The sequence below is a fragment of the Pelecanus crispus genome, chromosome 13, assembly GCF_030463565.1.
Source record: "Pelecanus crispus isolate bPelCri1 chromosome 13, bPelCri1.pri, whole genome shotgun sequence".
Classification (NCBI taxonomy): Eukaryota; Metazoa; Chordata; class Aves; order Pelecaniformes; family Pelecanidae; genus Pelecanus; species Pelecanus crispus.
Genome location: NC_134655.1, coordinates 4,386,203 through 4,402,563, shown reverse-complemented (window position 1 = coordinate 4,402,563; position 16,361 = coordinate 4,386,203). Strand labels below are relative to the sequence as shown.

Below are 16,361 nucleotides of genomic sequence, written 5' to 3'. Positions count from 1 at the left end.
GGCTAAACCACTGAAGGTGTATCTTTATTCCAGAAGACGAATTAAAGATTCAACCATCCTACTACCTATTTATTTTTAAAATCAACACACTTATAATGGTAGATGGCTTTTAAAGGACTATGAAAAAGGCTGTAAGTTCCTTGACAACAACACAGAGGTCTAAGTTGTTCCTTTTCGGATTTCTCAGTGCAATGCTTTAAGGCGCCAGGCCTCCTATTTTCACCTCCTCCGAGGCAGAAGAATTCAACTATCGTGTCACTCACTGACCTGACTCCAGGCTACAATTCTTATTCACCAGACCTGACAGCTGGAGGTTGGCACCTATTTTTCTTTCGGTAACCTGTGCCAGGTGGGTCTACACTGTGGTTGGCAAGGTCTGCTGAAAACTAAAGCATGGATTTACATGCTTGACTTTGCTGAGGTGCAGCCACTGGTAGAGCACCCACCCCATCAACAGCGCTCAGCTCTGTGCCAGACCATACCCGTGCACAGGAGGTGGCACGGCCCACCTCAGCAGTTTACCTCATGGTGTGAGGCCAAACTCTTCCTTTGACCATCGTTTCCTGTTTTGTTTCCTTAGGGGTTGCCACTCCCTCAACTGCATCTAAGCCCAAAACACAGGCAGCAGTGGCCACCCTACAGCTGATGGGGGAAACCTCAGCTGGGATGAGGGGGAACAGAACAACTACCATTTGAAAACACTGATAAACAACAAACATACCAGCTGTGGAAGCAATAATCACCTACTATCTCACTTCACTGGTTTGGGTTTTGGGGTTTTTTTTTCCCCCCTAAAAAACAAACAAAAAACCCACCAAAACCCAGCTTTGCTTAAAAAGTTGTTCACATACCCCAATTTCAAAACCTACCAATTTGAAGTCTTCTGACATCTCAAAGTAAACATGGAAGCCCCGACTTCCCCAGATACCTCAGGGTGAGCCTGTTGTTTCAGCTCCCTGCTACTCCCTTTCATAGAACCTCTCCTCCATTTCTTTGCTGTCATGAATTGCTGTGTAAATCAAAATCCATTTTGTTAGTTGGCTAAAGTCAAGTAGTAAATTCTCTCCAGCATCACTAGTTCAAAAAAATTACTGCTTAGCAAATACTCTGCCATTTGAATTGTGATTTCCTTGGGTTTTATTCTGGCAACCCTTCTTATTAACAGCAAAGATGCTGTGTTCAGAAAAGCAATATCCCCATGCCCTGTTCAACATGAACCATTACCCAGTTATGGTTCAGTTCCAATTCAGTGAAAAATTATTTATACACATAACATTCTCCACATTATTACCTCCACAGAGCTCTGTTACTGACCAACGTTTGCTTTTATTCATCTCCACCTCGAGAAAGGCATAAATCTTATTCAAGCCAAAAGCAGGGTAGAAAGAACAGTAAGAGTTTCTCTGCAAAGCAGAACAGTCTATTAGAAAACAAACCCCACTTACTAAGGTAGTAATCCTGCTAGACCTAAACAGGTCACAGAGAGCTACCTTGGGCATCTCTGAACTCACACTGAAACAAATAATCTGTTCAAAAATAAGTTATTCCACTTTTCTATCAAAAGCTGCCTACAGAGAGTTCATCTAACAGTCCTTAGAGATAAGATATTAAACTTCATCTATCATCACCATTCTGCATCTCTCCTTTAAAAGAAAAAACCAAAAAGTATCAGTGTCACAGTTTAAAACACCTATCCCCATATGCAGACACAGAAGCTATCAGTGACAGCACTGAACTTCTGTATCAGAAGTATCTGTGGATCATTACTAACTACTATGGCTGTACAAGAGGACATGAACAATTTACCAACATCTGCAAGCGTCAATTTAAAAAAAAAAAAAAAAAGAGGAATTTTTAAGACAGAAATAAACTGACAATAATGTGATACAGAGAAGACATGCTTTGTCACAACAGCCTGATAACTGGAGACTTTCAATGGCAAAACTAATGTTTTCATTCTTGAAAACTTCATCACCAGAAGATTTCTCAATCTAGAACATTCTAGCAAGGCACAAGCCACTAAGGGACCAGGATTATTGCCATCCATCAGTACCCTTTCACAGGGGGACCATGACAAGGAAAAAAAAACCCACACTGATGCCTAAAGCCCAAATCCACTCCAATGAACTCAGAGAGAATCTATCAAATCTATTAAGCACACTACCAAAGGCAATGCATCATATATTTCTTATCATAAAGTAATCAAGATCTACCTAAACTATTTGAATTGCTTGCCCCCATTAATCCTGTTAAAGGTTACTATAAAGCCATACTGCTCCAGTAAGTAGAAACCTTACACTCTTAATATAAAACTTATTCACAGTCATTTTATACCCTTTTGTTCTTCTCGCAGTACTGGCATCTAATTTAAACAGTTAATTTGTGTCCCTCTGTCTTTCTCTTCCTGTATACACATACACAAACATATATATTATACACACATACACCAGTATGTATACACACATATACATACACACCACCCCCGATCAAATTTTGTACCTCAGCTATCGTTCCAATCCTCTAAAGCAGCCTAGCTCTTCTCATCTTCCTTTGCAAGCTGATCTCACACTTCTTCCAGGCACTCTGGCTGCCCTGCTCTGCAAACAGAAAATGTCTTTTTCCTGAGAGTAGCAGAACCATAAAGTTTTACAAATAAGATCTCAGCCACTCTCTTGTACAATTGTATTTAATGCTGATAACTGGTAATTTCTCTTGCCCTTTACATATCTATAGCATAATGAAGGCAAAAAAGACAACTGACAGTCAACTGGTAATACCTGGAAACCACTAAGGAAAGAAACAAACTCCTAACTTACAGAATCAGTTTTTAATTACTCCTGAAGTACATGAAGCTGCTCTATAAAATACTGATTTTCATCCCATTTCTAACAGTATAGGCCCTAAAGTATTTCAATCATTGCTGTACAGCATTCTGATCCTCCTTCCAACTGTGCCTCATTAAAATTTCATTACAATCAACCCATTGCTGGGGGGAGTGGGGGTGGGGGTGATGTTGGGGACAATTACTGATAAAAGATGTTGCTTCTGGCTCAAAACATCCCAAACTGCAAGTTGCTGAACACTAGAGAAATATTTGGGGAAGTATAATACGGTCACCACTTGTACCTTCCTTGCCACCCTACCTTCTCTTTCTGCTCGTCTCCATTTTCCAACATCCAGTAAATCAAGGAATCTTGTTTCACTACAGAACCATAGTTTACTGGCTCTAACAGGGCAGTAAATGAGTAAACATACTCTCCTCTCAGTTCTAAAATGCCCATAAAAGCATGGTGTTCATGCAACTAGGACACACAGGATGTCTAGAGCAGAAACAAAATGATTTTCAGAAGGTCTTGTCTTCAACTTGCAGTAACAGACTTAAAACTGTCTAAGGTGTTCTCAGAGAAAGGATTCACTGAATAGTAGCCTAGAAAGCTGAAGGAGGATACTACGACTAAGAGTACCCAAATGGAGAAAACTATCCTGAAAAAAAAATTTCATTGAAAATTCTGTGATTTAATTGAGAAGCAACAATAGCCTTCAAAGGATTCAAGCCAACACGAGTACAACCGTAATTCATTTCAGATATAATGGATAACAGCTTAAAAAAAAAAAAGTGTATGCCTCCATGTTGCCAATTTAGGCAAAAATATCCTGAGCCAAGTCTGGAAAGCTTCCTGGCGTGCCTTTCAGGGTAATCCAGTCAAGGGAAAGAACAATCGCAACAATAGCCAATTTCTGTAGTCCCTCTCACTACTAACTTAACAAAGAAAAAGTAGGTTGAGGTACCTTATTTTTTTCAGTAAGGACACAAGGTAGAGAGATTGAGGGTCTCATCCAGGTTTGTCCACCATAATGACATGGTCAGGAACAGAACACAAGTCTTCCCAATCTCGCTGCAGTGATTTACCCTTCAAGTCACACTTGCCACCTCTAATAACTTGCATACAAAGAAGTTGGACAGAACTTGCAAAATCCTGGAAACACTGAGGGGTCCAATGGCCAATGTTTTTGTGCAAGATTCTCTCTTTCTTTTTAGACTAATCTAATCACTTAAAAACAATTAGAGGCCTTATCTGTGGAACCATCTGAAGATTACTGATCTCTGCAATGGCAACTTCCAAGAAATTTCTGGCATCTCCAAAAACCTAAACTTTAGTATCAAAATGTCAGAGACCACTCTGGACTGCTCTTAGTTTTCTCCTCCAGAGCAATTTCCATTAAACACTCTACAGAAAATGAAAACCAAGAAAGTATACTGTGCTTACGCTGCCTAACTTTTGGATGTATGTCTGTGATCCATACGTTTAGATGACTACTGCTCAGAGGAAGAGTAAATATCTCACATCTCCAATCTGCAACATATTGACTTTTAAGATTAAACCATACCTAAGCATGTATCAATGGCTTAGCACTTTTCCTTAGGGAAAAAAAAACAAGAACTTTTTTTAAACCAAGACAAAACTTCAGTGAAAACTTCAAAAATAATCAGACTTATAGCCTCCATAATTCAATTTATGAATTTTGACAGTCTCAGTCTGCAAAAATTGTCAGAAACCATACTAGGAACCATTCAGGAATAGCCCACTTATTCAGCAGGGACAAAAGTTTCTTATTTCCAACCACTTATCATAAAACACATCGTAGCGGCAGAGCACGCATCACCTTCTTCTATCTTCATCCATCCTGTCTAGTCTAACTACTTTCAGTTTATGACAAGTAAGAGTCCTCTGCTGCTGAGCATCTCTGACACATTTAAAGAGGAAGAAAACACTTAAGTTACCAGAATGGTATAGGGCAGTAGGCAGTCTTTGAGTAGGTTATTCCAAGCCACCTACATGACGTATGTAAAAAAACTTAACACTTTGAAATACTCCAAAATTAAAAAAAAAAAAAAAAAAGGGGGGGGGGGGAAATAAAAAAAAAAACCAAAAGCAGCTGGCAGCAAATAACCGGAAGCACAGATTTCATATTCTCCCAAAAAGAAGCACTACTGGGAGCTACTTTTTGCAGTGGCTTACATTTCTATGTTAAAATATAGTCCAAGCACAGCAAACCGCAACAATTCACCCTTGAGGTGAAAAGAGACCACAATGGTAAGCGTATATGGGAGTATCTGTCTCACTTGAATCTGTTTTCTGTGAAATAAGAGAAAGGTAATTTATATTCTATTTATCCTTCTTTATAACCCTCTATTTTTAGTGCTTGGTTTTATCCAGCATTTCTTCCAAATGAACAGCACTAATCTTTACCTTCTTTCAACTTTTATTCCCAGTATTTTACAGGAATTCAGGTATTATGGTGGTGAGTATCGCACATGAGATTTTTGCCACCTGCCTGTTCTCTATCTGTTTACTTTTCAGTTCCAGTTGAACTGAATCAGAGCCAGAATTATGCTCCTATTTCTTAAGGAACAATGAATCTATAATCAGTAGAATTTCACATTCTATCAGCATGTTTACAGCGATTAGTTTTAATATTACATTTCAATTTGGTTCTTCAGAGTTTGGATAACCACTTGTACAACACTGTACCACAAGAACTTGCCTTCCATTGCTTGGCTTGCAGTTTTTCATCTGGGCCAGTGGCTTGCTGAAGTTTTGTTCCCCTCATGCATAAGGGATACATCACTTGCAAGGGGTACATTACTCACCTCCCCGCAGGCACTGCAGCAGTCTTTGAAGAGGGTTTCTTTCCTCACTACGACTACACCTTTTCTGTGGGTTTTTCAACCACCTCCTCAGCCTCCAATACTCTCTCTGCAGAAAGACTACTTAGAGAAGGCCTGTGCAACACTTTTCTGACTGCATTCATTGCCTGCTTAATGTGGCAGCCAAATTAAAGTACTAAGGACTAGGGAAAAAAAAAAACCTTTTTCTCCTTATGAAGCTTACAAGGGACCTCTACCTAGCACATCATCTTCCCCAAAAGTCAATCTTTTAGCATCTTTATTTATACAGAAAAAACTGCCTTGCAACTTGTCATTCACTGACAGCTGAACTTATCCTTGTGCTCACTTACCGGGTAAGGAAAATGGTGTGGCACCCACTCCTTACATTCTTACAGTTACCTGGAAAAGGGGCTGGAAGCAACCAGATTTACTTAATTGACTCACATTGTTGTTGCCCATCAGTGGAGGATCACACACTTTTTTCCACCTTTCCTAATACACCTAAAACTCATGAACTCCAGGGCTTCATCCACACAATTCTTATTGCTGTGCAAAATGCCACATGGAAAACAAGGAAAGTGATTTAACTCTCTGGAAAGGATGCAGCAGAAGTAATTCTGATGCTGATTACAAGAGGATTATGACAAGGATCCTTCCCTCCTTCCTCTTCCGTTTCACACATGGACTCCCAAGTACCACCCAGTGAAGTGGGCAACGTAGCAGATGCTGGAACCCATCACGTGCCAGTGAAGCCTGGAGAGGAGACATCTTTGCTGGCAGAGGGTTAAAGCATAAATTACAGGAGTCTGTCTAAGGCTCATATATTACAAACACCACAGCCCTAGGCTGTGCCAACAATGCCACAGAGTTCAAGCTAATGGGAAGAAGGGCATAAAATGAGATTTTCTACGGCATTAAGGATTGTGAGAACTCACTCCCTATAACACAGAAAGGCACGAGTGCTCTGGAAGACATACGTATGTCTATATGGCTGCTGTCCCAGTGACCTTGCCACAACTCAGCGGAGCTGTTCTGCATTCCATAAGATGTCATTCTCATGAAATTAGCGCTTTAATAACCTTGGCTGCAAGTACTCAGTGTGGCAAAGCAATATCCACATACTCACAAGAAGCACTGCCTTCCAGGAAGCTATCAAAGCCCAGTCAGATCACAGAAATTTAAGGCATATCCTGTAAGGCACAGAAATGTACGTGCGGTCCGGAAGGGGGACAGCAGGAGTGAAGCGATGTGACCAATGCAACAAATATCTCACAGAATAAATGTTTATGGCCAACGGAGCAGGGGAGTAACCCACTGAACAAATGAAGCCCTTTACGCTGATCCATTTTGACAAGATCCCAGTTATGAAAATGAAAGGCTTTTTAAAAAGTCATACAAGTAGCCCAGGAAAGACACCTACTCTTTACAGCGCTGGGCTGAAAGACACCACAGCTTTTGGTCAGTCAGCATATACCACAGCACTGACAAACAGTAAGGAAATCTAGATAATGTATCAATCCAAGTTCAAACGATTAACTACATACTATCCGAATGCAGCACTAGGACCAATTTAACAGCTACATTCTATTCTACAGCTGTTGCACTCCCTAACATTCTTTGCTATTAAAGGACACCTTTTTGAGAATTTGTGAATCAGCTGCAGTAGAGCTGCCCCATCTTGTTATTTAAATGCAAACTTTGCAATGCCAAACTGAGCACCAATGTAATACCCCACTGCGTAGGAACATGAACACCATAAAAAAGGTCAAGCATTTTCATAATGCTTTGCTAATGAGGGTCAGAGCCTGACTGGACTTGTTTTGGCCTCCAGCCTAGCAACAGTTTCTGTATTGGCCAAAGTCTGATGAGTCTACTATTATTTTTAAATAATTTGCATCTTTCCTGCCTTCCACAGAGACACTTACCACAGAAACCACCAGTATATGGCTCAAACAACTTCTGTGTTAGCATACTAGCACTTCTACTTCTGAAGACAATAATTTGATGCTATGGGAAACCTGCAGTTAACTGTAAACAAGTACTTAATGTAAAAACAGACAGCTTGGCGTACTGAGTTTGCACCCTTAATTATGGCATGAGTCTGATTCAGAGAACCAAAAACTATGGACTAGATAAATATATTTCATTCATTGACTGGTCACAGCCTAGAACTGTAAATTAAGCTGAGCTAGCCCCATCTTCCAAACTTTTATTTCCTGGTTATCTCTTAGTTGTCAACAATAGCAACCCCTCCCTATCTATCTGGAGATGAGAAGTTAAAAGGATGTTTAGGGCTTGATAACAGAACTGTCCATACACTTAGATGATATCTACTTGTTTCTTAACAGATATGACAAAAAAAAAAGTCCCAACATTAGATTCCTCTTGTTTTAGCATTCAATGCCAGAAAACATTACAATTATAAAGGTGTCATAAGAAACAACATGTTTAACTCACAACTGAAGAAGAGGCAGAGCTTTGCACTCTTTTAGTAACTCCAGATAAAATATCTGCATTCTTAAATCAAGTCCTCCACAATTTCTAGCAAAGAATATTGGGTTAGATGTACACATGAAGTAAGTCAAATCCAGACCCAAAACATATTTTGCTCACTGGCAGACAGGTTAAATAGGAATATATAATGTCAAAAACAATGTCAAAATTTGAATTTGCAAAATACACGGAAATCTTTAGCAGGAAGTTACCTTCAGTACAGGACAGAGTAAAAGAAAACATGACAAAAGATGTGAATGTAACTAAAACAAAGGAGGCAATAAAAATGAATGACCAGACTGATGGCACAGGGAGAGGTGGCTGTTGACTCCTCCTGCAAGTGGTGTGAGAACGACTAACTTCTGCAAAACGAGTATTGCAGTGAAATCAGAGCATTTACCATAACTTTGTGGTGATTGTTTTTAGCTGAAGAAACAAAACCAGGGTCCATCCTTAAGACTGCCTATGATATGATCTCCTGTAATAATAGAAACTACCTCATTTGGACATAAGAACAGCTCGCTAAAATGAGCTTATAAAGGAAAAAGCCCTCAAATTATAGTTAACCTAACTTGGAGTTTATCATAGCAATATTTTCTCCATTCATCAATCGTATCAGAAGGCAAACATACTGGCAAAGGTAAGTCCTTTCTGAAGCCATGTAGCTTTATCCCTTGTCCTCCTCTGCTGTACCAAGATGCATTCACCAGTCCTGCTTTCAAATATGCTGGGAATTCCCTGCTGAGCACTGCCAACACCTGTCAAAATACACATTTTCTACTGTACTGTGTTTTAAAAACGTGTACCGCAGAATGCCACTCTGAAAGAACCACCACTTCATACTCCAACATTTAATATTCAACAGTAAAGACCGTGTTAAGTCAGAAGAAAATACTGAAGCTTATACAAAACCACATGACATTCACATGAAAAACAGAATGAAGTCAGACAGACGCACAGACACAAGAGAACACTTCCCTGTCTGTGTGCTTTATTGCTGGTTTTTTTGTTTTATGACTAGTGTTGATCTTTAGCCATGACCAAGCAATCATTATAGCTGTTCTGTAATGTTACCGAGTGTGACAATAAATACAAATTATTGCACAGACTCTGCCACACAAGTAAGTCTCCACTGCCATACAACAAAGTCCTGCAGCGAAACAACAAAATTTCAAACTTCTGACATCACAAATAGTCAATAGGTACAGCTGAACTCTGAATAGGGATTGCAAAGGAAGAACGTTGTTTTTTTTAAGACAATGTGAAACTCATGCTTTGGTAAGCTTCCAGGCAAAGTTTCACAAAAACGCCTGTAATGAAGCATATACCAAGGCAAGCAAGGAGTCAAGGACAAGGCTCCAACTTTAAACATTACAGTAACTTGTAGAGACTAAAACAGGAAATCAGTCTGCAGCCAAGAAACAAGAAATTGAGAAAAGCATGTAATCCTATGAACTTGCAAGCTGTAAGATTTTTAGGTACATGTATGTGTAAGCATATGTACACACCTACAGACAAGCCTAATCTTTATTCAACACCCTAAACGAAAGCATCAGAGAATACTTCAGCATTTTGGAAAAAAATCAGGTTTGGGACTGTACAGGAAGATTTTAAACTACTTCAATCTAAATTACTAGCAAATCACCACCACTAGTGCCAACAGAGTATCAAGACACAGTAACTAAGGCAAAAACTGGATGGCCAGTAACAAACCGTAGAACCATCTCTTTACTACAGGGTCAATTTACACTCACTCTGAGCAGAATCACAACTTTCCTTGAGAGTGTGAAAACTAACAGGCACAAGATTAGCTAGCTCCACATTTTTAAACTGCATTAAATTTAAATGTCTCCAAACCTCACTAGTGAAGAATTAAGGTAGCGTAGTACTGCTACCCCATACCCTTCTAGAACATATAAACTGACAGATCTTAGATCTGAAAATGCAATGAAATACAAAGGTCAGGCACATCAACACTACAGCATATCTATATCTCTGTCCTGTAGCCAAATGGAACAGTTGCTGGAAAATACTACAAGTCACCAATGAAGAAAGGAACTGGTGGATTTCCAAGTTAAGCCTTTAGGTCAAGACTGGATATCGCCTAGCAAATATTTTAATCCAGAGGTCTTCAGTCACAGAAGATGGTCAAGCCATACAGATTATCCCTATGGCAAAGAACATGGTTGCCAGCAACGCTTCTGTCTGGCGGTTGGAGCCTCCGCACGTGCAGAGGGCTGGCAGCCCGCGCAGGCACAGCGGGTCTGATGCTTCCCTAAAGCACCAGATCTACCACAGGTATGCAGATCGGCTATACGCACCGCTTAATGCCTCTGGCGCAGACCCCCCTGCCAGATGAGGAGGGTATGAGCAAGCCATCTTCTAGGCATTTGATGCAAGACGTTCACGGTAAAGATCTTTCCCAAGAGCTTCTCAGTCAGATGGGAAGCAGGGCACGGGCTGCATTAGCCACTCCAGCTGCAAAGTGTTGTTCTTGGCTACCAGGTACCAGGTGACAGGAGCAGAACAAGCGACTCCCCTTAAAAATTGTGTCAAGTATGGGTGGTCACCACTAAAATAATCCTGTTCGCTAGCAGGTGACCTTCAGGAAGAGACTATAAGAAGCAAAGAACCGGCAAATGCATTAACCTGCTGGACTGCCATACAAGGTCTTCCCCACGAAGATGTCGCCATTAAAATTAAGTAGGCATGATGAAGAGCTTGAGGCAGACACCGCGCAGGATCAAAAACTCCTCAGAAGGGTGATTTCTGTGTGCCAAGGGAAATCTTTACAGTGAGCAGAGATGTGAGAATCCTTAAGGAAAAAAGTCTTCCTCATTCCCCACAGCACAGCTTAACTGAACTCCTCTTCACACACTTACCCTTCCCATCCTGTCACAACCTTCCTGCACACGCTTGCACTTCCACTCAAACACTTTTCTACTAGAAGAAAAATAGTAGTGAGTAGTGTGAACCTTGAGCCCTTTCGCACTGGCGGGCGGCCCTTTCCCACTTCCACAATGGAAGGCAGGACATAGTATTGTTTCCACTGACCACGGAGGCACAGGGTGTGCTGCGCAAGACCAAACCAGAAAGGAAATAAAGGGATGCAAGTTATTTGTCAGAAAGGTAACAAACACAGGAAAAAAGGCTAGTCAGTTTTCCTTCTCCCTAAATGAGTGGGGTAAAATGTTTTTACAACTCTTCATGCATCCCCTTACAATTTATTTCTATGGCCACTTCTAAAAAAAAATGTCTTTAATCAACTGCAGTGTTCTATAACTTTACTCATCAAACTGCGTTTCAATACCAGTGTCTGAATGACACTTTGTGTAAGTGACAATTTTTGTCTGGGGCAGCAATTTTCAAACTTTGTATCAGCTTCCACACCTCCGGGATAATTTTCACACTCCTTCTGCACCTGTAGTTTGAGCCACCACACTGCTAGAAACAAGGGGAAAGCGCATGCCCTGCAGAACATATCCCATGAAGAAGGGAAGGGGTCACTTAGCGAGCAACTCAAAGTGAAGTGAAATTATAGGTAGAAGAAAGCTCTTCAATTAAGACAGCGATAGAATAAAACGTTGGGAGACCAATGGAAGCCTACAAGAGAAGAGGAAGCCTGTGGCTGGAAGGATTTGGTGAGCCTATTCTCGCCAAGACACTGCTGGACAGATTCAGTATCTTCCAGCTACCTTCTTCTGACTACATGAGTCACTCTTTCCAACCCAGCTCCCTAGCACTACCCTCAACCAACACCCCCTATCCTGTGCTTTAGGAACTAGTCAGAGATATGAAAATGCCACCTATTTCATCCATGTATGGGCTGTGCTAGAGTCCAAAACCTGCACCCTTTCAAAACAGGCATTTGGTCTCATTCCTACTAACTGCTCCAAATTTCCTTCCCTTCGAGCCCTGCCATGGTCCTCACCTTGGCATCAAAAAGTTACGAAAATCCGGAGGTGTCACAAGCAGGTTTTGTTCAAAAGACAACGCACCAGAACCCCTTGTCCAAGTGATTCAGCCACCTGCTTTTCTTTGATCATGCCCAGTTTCATTGTTCAAAGACCTGCAAGGAACATGAGTCATGCCTGTGTGAGGATACCTGCTTACAGATCTTTCATCCTCCCTGTAATTAATGTAATATAAAAAAAAAATATTTCTAGAATTCACATACATTATTTTAGACTACTACTCTTAGAACAGATCTTTTGGTCTACGGACAAAACTTCCAAAAGGATTCCAGGCAAAAAGCGGCAACATACATTCACTGAAAACTGCCAGTTCTCATTCAGGTTTTTTTGCTGTACAGGATGAAGCTCAGCTTCGAAGACAACATCGTATCTTTGTGAGCTACCCAGTTATCGATAAGACTGTCTGCAAATCTTTTGAATGCTTGAAGTCATGCTGCCTCTGAACACTCAGCAGGAGCAATTTATTCACCAACCTAGAATTTTCCATGTAATACTGAAGAACTTTTTCAAAGTTGCTTCCCCAACTGCACAAACATAATCAGCTCACGAGGCTGCTGAAAGCAGCAGTTCTGCCATCTGTCTGCTTATTCCCACCTCATACTTGTGCAGGCACAAGTGTTTGTGAAGCCATGCAACGATCTAGGGGGAACCAATCTCTGTGAAGACTAACCAGGGAGAAAAATAAAATTATGATTAGATCATTTCTCAATCTGTACAACCCATGCATGCTGGCACAAGCATGGGAATAAGCAGAAATGATATCACTAATTTTAATGGCGATGCCATTTTCAGCCATCCATTGGTACAGCAACTTTTCACCAGGTCTAGCAACTAAATCTGAAGAACACCTAAGCACACATACGAATTTTAGAAAAATACAACTCATTGTACTTAATTTCCTATTGTATTACCGTTAAAGCAAGAAGTGGGAGCAGAAAGGTGAAGTGATCTACTGGTTACTAAGAGGAATCAAAGTGCTTACTGGAAAACGTTTCAGTGGCGAGATCTCCACCCCACCTCAGTTTCCTCCACTAACAAAACAGAGACAGTAGCACTAATCTGTTCAACGAAACATTCCACAATACAATTAAAAAAACATAGCAACAACAAGGTAATATTGTTACAGAGAGACACAGACAGAATTCCACTCTCTGACAGCAACGAAAGAGTGAAACGGCACAAAGCTGATGCTGTAACCTATAGTGGTCTGGGATGGAGAACAGACACAGGACAACACAAAGCAAAATGGCTACTCAGAGCAGCAGCTCCTAAACAGGTGGTATCTACAAAAGGACAAACATAGATTTACAAAAGACCTGGGTAAAGAAACTCACAGTGGAGTCTCCCTGCCCTCCTTTCATTATTGGTACTCTGATGTAATCACACAGGAGTTATGAAGAGCGTATAGGGAAGACTTGCTGGGGTGGCAGGTTAAGTAGGAATCCACAGAGATGGGTTGTCATGACAGCAGCTGAAAGTACGCAAGAGATGTATAGATCCTGGGTGTTAGAATAGCAAGGACTCCAAATAAGATCATTAATACATTACGTTATTTTTAACGTTGAGAAGCATACACTACGTCTCATTAACGAAACACGGACTGCACGATAACCATTTGCATTGCTGAGGGTGCACGAGGGTCTAGGACACACAGAGAAAATTTGTATTAAGTACTGGTAAAGTACGGGTTCTCACAGATTCGACAGCCATACGACACGTAAGAGGAAACAAGTGACATGCTCTCTGGTGGACCAACACACTTGAGTCTCTGCTGAAGCCTGGAAACTCACCACACGAGCTCCATCCCATTTAAAAGCAAAGTAAAACAGCAGAAACTTAATTTCAACAACGTCTCACGTTAACTTTGCATTCAAACAGACTTGGAGCATGCAGCGACTCAGTAACTCGTCCCAGCTGAGAGGAAGTAACTTCCTGTCAGAGAGAAACTACTCCCTGAAGTGTCTGAACTCTCTAAGAGCACGCCCGGCTCCCCGGCGCAGGCAGGCTGCAGGTGCCGACACGCTGGGCAACGCCGTCCCGGCAGGTCGCTTCCGAAGGCGGGAGGGCACGGGGCTCAGGACAAACACTGAACAAGAGCGGCCAGGGACGGGCACGAAGCAGGCCCTTGGTGGAGGCTCTCACAAGGAGGCTTGGGAGGCGGAGGAGGATGGGAGTAACAGGTGTTTATGCAATCTGTTCAAAACTCCGGGAATTCGATGTGGTGGATTACTCAGGATGTCTACAACCGGGTGATCTTCAGGGGTCGTTACAAAGCAAGGACTCCGCACAGTTTGAGACCGCGGTAGCGTTACGAGCGCCCGGCACAGGGAGCGTACCGGTACACCAGCGCTCGCAAATCCGGGATTCGCACGACAGGTCCCTGCGCTGGGTGCTCACCACCCAGCACCGGCGAGGCAGAGGCCCGTGCTCAGGCAGAACACACGGCCAGAGGCCGCCGAGCGAAGGGGTCCCAGCAAGGGCTGCCGGCGAAACCAGCGCGGAGCGGGCGCTACTGAAGGCAAAGCAGGAGCGGGGAGCGGGCACGGAGCCCGGGGCGCTGCGGGAAGCGCCCGCAGCCCGAGGCCGCCGCGAAGCCCGGGCCCCGCGGAGCCCACGCCGGGGCGCGCAGCCCGGCCCGCCGCGCTCGCACAAAGGCGGCTCGGAGCAGGGCGCTGCCGGGGCAGGCGCGGCCGGAGGTGTGAGGGAGCGGCGGGGAGCTGCCCCCGCGGGGCGCGGCAGGGGTTCACGGCGCGGCCGGCCCAGGGGGGCAGGCGGGCGGGCGGCGCGGCGCTCCCTGAGGGGAGCCGGGCGCGGGAGGGCAGCGCGGCCCCCGGGGAGCCCGGCCGGCGCCCGCACGGCCGCGGGGCGGGGGCGCCCGAGCGCCAGGCCCCGGGACAGGCGGGCCGCGGCCGGGGCCAGGCGAGGACAGGGGCCGGGCGGCGGCGGCGGGAGAGGGGGCGGGTGCCGGCGGGGCGCCCGGCCGGGGGAGCCGGGCGGGCCGGGCGCGCAGTAGGGCGGGCCGGGGGCGGCGGGCCGGGGCACGGCGGCGGCGATACTCACTAGGGGTCGTTGGTGAAGCGGGGGCTCCGCGGGGGCTGGTAGCCGTACAGGTGACAGTAGAGCACGTCGAAGCAGAAGCAGCACATCTCGGCCGACACCACCATCTTCCTGCAGCCGGGCCCGCCGGAGCCGGCGCCGGGGGAGGAGAGCAGCGAGGCGGCCGGCGGGGAGAGGCCGGCGGGGCCCCCGCCGCAGCTGGGCGGCAGCGGCGGGGAGAGGGCGCAGCCGGCGGCGCCCCCCGCCAGCCCCCCGAGGCCGTTGAGGCGGGAGCCCCCCGGCGGGGGCAGCGCCCCCGGCTCGCCCCCCGCCGCCGCCGCCCCGCCGCAGTGGGAGCCGCTGCCGCCGCCTCCCGGGCCGGCCGAGCCCGAGGGAGGGGAGCTGGAGAGTTTCTGCTTCTTCACCCCGCAGCAACCCGCCGCCATCTTGGAGCCGTCTCCCCCCACGCAGCGCTTCCGACCCATGGCGGGGGGGCCGGCCGACCGGCCGGGGGACGTGCGGCGGCCCGCTCCGCCTCCTGCCGGGCCCGCTCCGCCTGCAACGGGGAGGGGGCGGGAGGGAAGCGGCGGGAAAGGGGGAAGAATGAATGAGGAGCGGGAGGGAGAAGGGGGAGAGACAGAGAGAGCTGCGTTAGAGCGAGCCGGTGAGCGGCCCGGGGCCGGGGGCAGCGCGGCCCGCAGGTGTGGCGGCCGCGGCGGGGCCTGGCGGCCTCTCCCCTCCCCTCCACACGCCGAGCCGCCCCTCTCGCCTTCCCCCCCGGGCTTTTTCTCCTCCTTCTGCCAGGGAAGTGGAGCAACTCCACCCCGCGTGCTAAAAAAAAAAAAAATAATGATAAAAAACCCCCCACAAGCTGGAGCTCCGCAGGAGCCGCGCGGCAGAAGCAAAGCCCTTGAGATGGTTAAAAACACCCCGCTAAATAATTCAAGTGACCTGAGATGCCTTTCTCTTGGGAAGAGAAGGGAGGGGGGAAAAAAAAAATAAAGCAGCGAAGCGAGGGGCTGTCTTGGAGTCTGCAGGCTGAGAGAGTGCTTGGATGCACCTATTAAACATGCAGTCGTGATGGCTAAAAGCTACGGGCTTTATATATATATATATATATATTTTTTTTTTTTTTTTTTTTTAATTACAGCTCTGTTAGTTACTTCCCATCCAATAAGGAGCGGCTC

General features: G+C 45.0%; 1 protein-coding gene across 2 annotated transcripts in view; it reads right to left on the bottom strand.

Annotated features, from left to right (window-relative positions):
* Positions 1-16,361, bottom strand: part of AMMECR1 (AMMECR nuclear protein 1) — a 105,464-nt gene that overhangs the window by 63,182 nt on the left and 25,921 nt on the right. Inside the window, exon 2 of one of the 2 annotated variants that reach the window (XM_075720453.1) lies at positions 15,199-15,730. In XM_075720453.1, coding sequence (XP_075576568.1) covers positions 15,199-15,730 — 532 coding nt within the window. Of the gene's footprint in view, positions 1-15,198; positions 15,731-16,361 lie in introns of those variants that run through there. The other variant, XM_075720454.1, reaches the window with a different exon arrangement.